The 3,071-nt window shown below is 35.9% G+C and overlaps 1 protein-coding gene across 1 annotated transcript in view; it reads left to right on the top strand.

Annotated features, from left to right (window-relative positions):
- Positions 1 to 3,071, top strand: part of Dnah6 (dynein, axonemal, heavy chain 6) — a 195,288-nt gene that overhangs the window by 60,272 nt on the left and 131,945 nt on the right. Inside the window, exon 17 of the mRNA XM_013035434.1 lies at positions 1,036 to 1,149. Coding sequence (XP_012890888.1) covers positions 1,036 to 1,149 — 114 coding nt within the window. The remainder of the gene's footprint in view (positions 1 to 1,035; positions 1,150 to 3,071) is intronic.

Below are 3,071 nucleotides of genomic sequence, written 5' to 3' on the forward strand. Positions count from 1 at the left end.
CTGTCCCTCAGCTCTTCAGCTCAAGGCTAGCGCTCTACCACTTGAGCCACAGCACCACTTCCGGCTTTTTTCTTTTTGCTTATATGGTGCTGAGGAATCAAACCCAGGGCCTCATGCATGCAAGGCAAGAGCTCTACCACTGAGCCACCTTCCCAGCCCTATACTCCTGCTTTTTAAGTATGTAAAGGTAGAACCCACAAGAGACAAAACATATTTTCTATTAAAAGGGAATTGTGAATTAGAGAAAACTTTTACACAAAGAACAATACTTTTTACATGAAAATGTAAGAGCATTTTAAATGCAGTCAAAGCCCCTCTATTATGTCTTAAGTAAAGATGCAAGCTTCTTTTGCATTCATATTTGTTAAGTCTATGAATCAAAGTGTTCAAATCAGAGACAGAAAAATATAATTTGTTATATAAGACAGCTGATGCAAGACTTTCAGCTGATCTCTTAGCAGAAACCTGACAGGTCAGGAGAGAGTAGGATAACATATTCAAAGTATTTTGAAAGAGAAATATTTCCAGTCAGTAATATTATATCTGACAAAACTACCTTTCTGAAATTAATGATAAATACTTTCCTGGATAAACAAAAGCTGAGAGAGTTTATTATCACTAGACTGAAAGTGAATCCTGCATGTAGAAACAAAAGTAAGCTAAGTAGCATCATGACAAATTCATGAAAGAAAATGCATAATTGCTAAGTGACACAAGCCAGTCACAGAACAAATTCTACCTGATGTTACCTGCATAAGATATCTAAAGTAATTCTACTCACAGAGGCAAAATGCTGTTTGCCAGAGCAATACATAAAAAATATTAAAGAAATATATGGAGTTATATTTTGTTTCCTAAATCACAATTTCTGTATTTGTGGGATTTTTTTAACCTTAATTCTTCATTTCTATTTCTTCTTTTCTTTGCCCACTTGGACTCTACATTCTATAAGTAGTTACTTCATCAATAATTACTAATGGAATTATAAAAGCTTTATATCTGAAAACTAAATATTTTGTTTGTTTGATTTTAAAGGTAGAAGTGTCCAAGTTTGATGCTTTAGAAGAAGTATGTGCTGAACTGAAGCTGAAGCAGTTGCTCTGGGATTCTTTATCTGAGTGGGATAAACTCCAGCAAGAGTGGTTAAAGGTAAATATGTGTGTGCATGTATAATTTTATATCCAATTGAAAAATCAAGACAATATAAATTACAATTTTTTGTTGTTTTTGGTCATGGGGCTTGAACTCTGGGCCTGGGCACTGTCCCTCAGCTCTTCAGCTCAAGGCGAGCGCTCTATCACTTGAGCCACTGCGCCACTTCCAGTTTTCTGGTGGTTTATTGGAGATAGGAGTCTCACGGTCTTTCCTGCCCAGGCTGGTTTTGAATGGTGATCCTCAGATCTCAGCCTCCTGAGTAGCTAGGATTACAGGCGTGACCCACTGGCACACAGCTAAATTACACATTTTAATAATAGCTTTCTTAGTGTCATTAAAACGTACAATACTATATTTTCATGAGGATTTTTTTATCAGCTCTCCAATAGGTTCTTTTGTTGTTAAATACTACAAATCAGAAAGCATTGTTTTTTTAATTAATACATATTTTTATTGTAAAGATAATGTACAGAGGGCTTACAGTTACATAAGTAAGGTAATGATACATTTCCTATTAAGCATTGTTACCCCCCTCCTTTGTTTATCCCCTACCATCCTTTCCCTCCCCTCTTCCTCCTTCTCCTCCACCCCTGAAGTTGTAACGTTCATTTTCTTTTTTTTCTTTCCATATATTTTTATTGTAAAAATACCGTACAGAGGAGCTACAGTTACATCAGTAGGGTAATGAGTACATTTCCTATCAAGCATTGTTGCCTCTTCCTTTGTTTTTCCTCTACCATCCCTTCCCTCCACCCTTCCCAACTCCTTCCCACCTCCGAAATTGTAAAGTTCATTTTCAACATAGTGTTTTGTATACCTCATCATTGCAAAGGGTCAACCTGTTTCCTTATTTAAGCATTTTGTTATATTCCTTCCCCTCCCCAAATTAGAAAAATGTATATACAAGATGCAGGACACCTGAATCAGATACTGTGAAAACAGGGGTTATACTGTGTGGGAAGAACATACAAAAGAAACAAGAGAATCACATAGTGCATTATAAGTACATTAAAATAGCAAGAAAGAAAAAAAAACCACTTGTGTCCCTATCTTTGGATTCATTTAGCTTAACATCATCTTATATGGTCATATGTACATAGTTTTTTACCTTTTCTGCTTGTCCTAGACCTGGACTACTTATTGCAAATAAGGGAAAACATGGGTGGAACCTATGTTTCTTTGGGCCTGGCTTACTTCACTTAGTATAATTTTTTCCAAGTCTTTCCATTTCTCAACAAACGGGGCAATGTCCTTCTGATGAAGGAAAAGAATTCTAGTGTGTGTGTATGTGTGTGTGTGTGTGTGTGTGTGTGTGTGTGTGTGTTGTATAGTACATTGTGTGTGTGTGTGTGTGTATATATATATATATATATATATATATATATATATATCACATTTTCTCCATTCATCTACTCAGGGGCATCTGGGTTGGTTCCATATCTTGGCTATGGTGACTAATGCAGTGATAAACATGGTTGTGCTGGTAGCTTTGGTATGACCTTGTTTGTGATCACTTGGGTAAAGAAAGATTTCTGGCTACTTCAACAATCCATCCAAAAAATTATAAACCACGATCAAACAGGATTCATTTCAGGGATGCAAAGTTGGTTCAATATATGCAAAATCAATTAATATAATTTATCACATCAACAGGAGCGATAATAAGAAACACATGGTTATTTCAATAGATGCAGAAAAAGCATTTGACAAGATCCAACACCCCTTTATGATGAAGGTCTTAGAAACATTAGGAATCCATGAAACATTCCTCAATACAATAAAGGCTGTATATGACAAACCTACAGCCAGCATTATACTTAATGGTGAAAAACTAAAGCCATTTCCTCTTAACTCAGGAACAAGACAAGGATGTCCACTCTCTCCACTTCTCTTCAATCTAGTATTAGAATGCCTAG

This window comes from Dipodomys ordii, unplaced genomic scaffold, assembly GCF_000151885.1.
Source record: "Dipodomys ordii isolate 6190 unplaced genomic scaffold, Dord_2.0 Scaffold212, whole genome shotgun sequence".
Classification (NCBI taxonomy): domain Eukaryota; kingdom Metazoa; phylum Chordata; class Mammalia; order Rodentia; family Heteromyidae; genus Dipodomys; species Dipodomys ordii.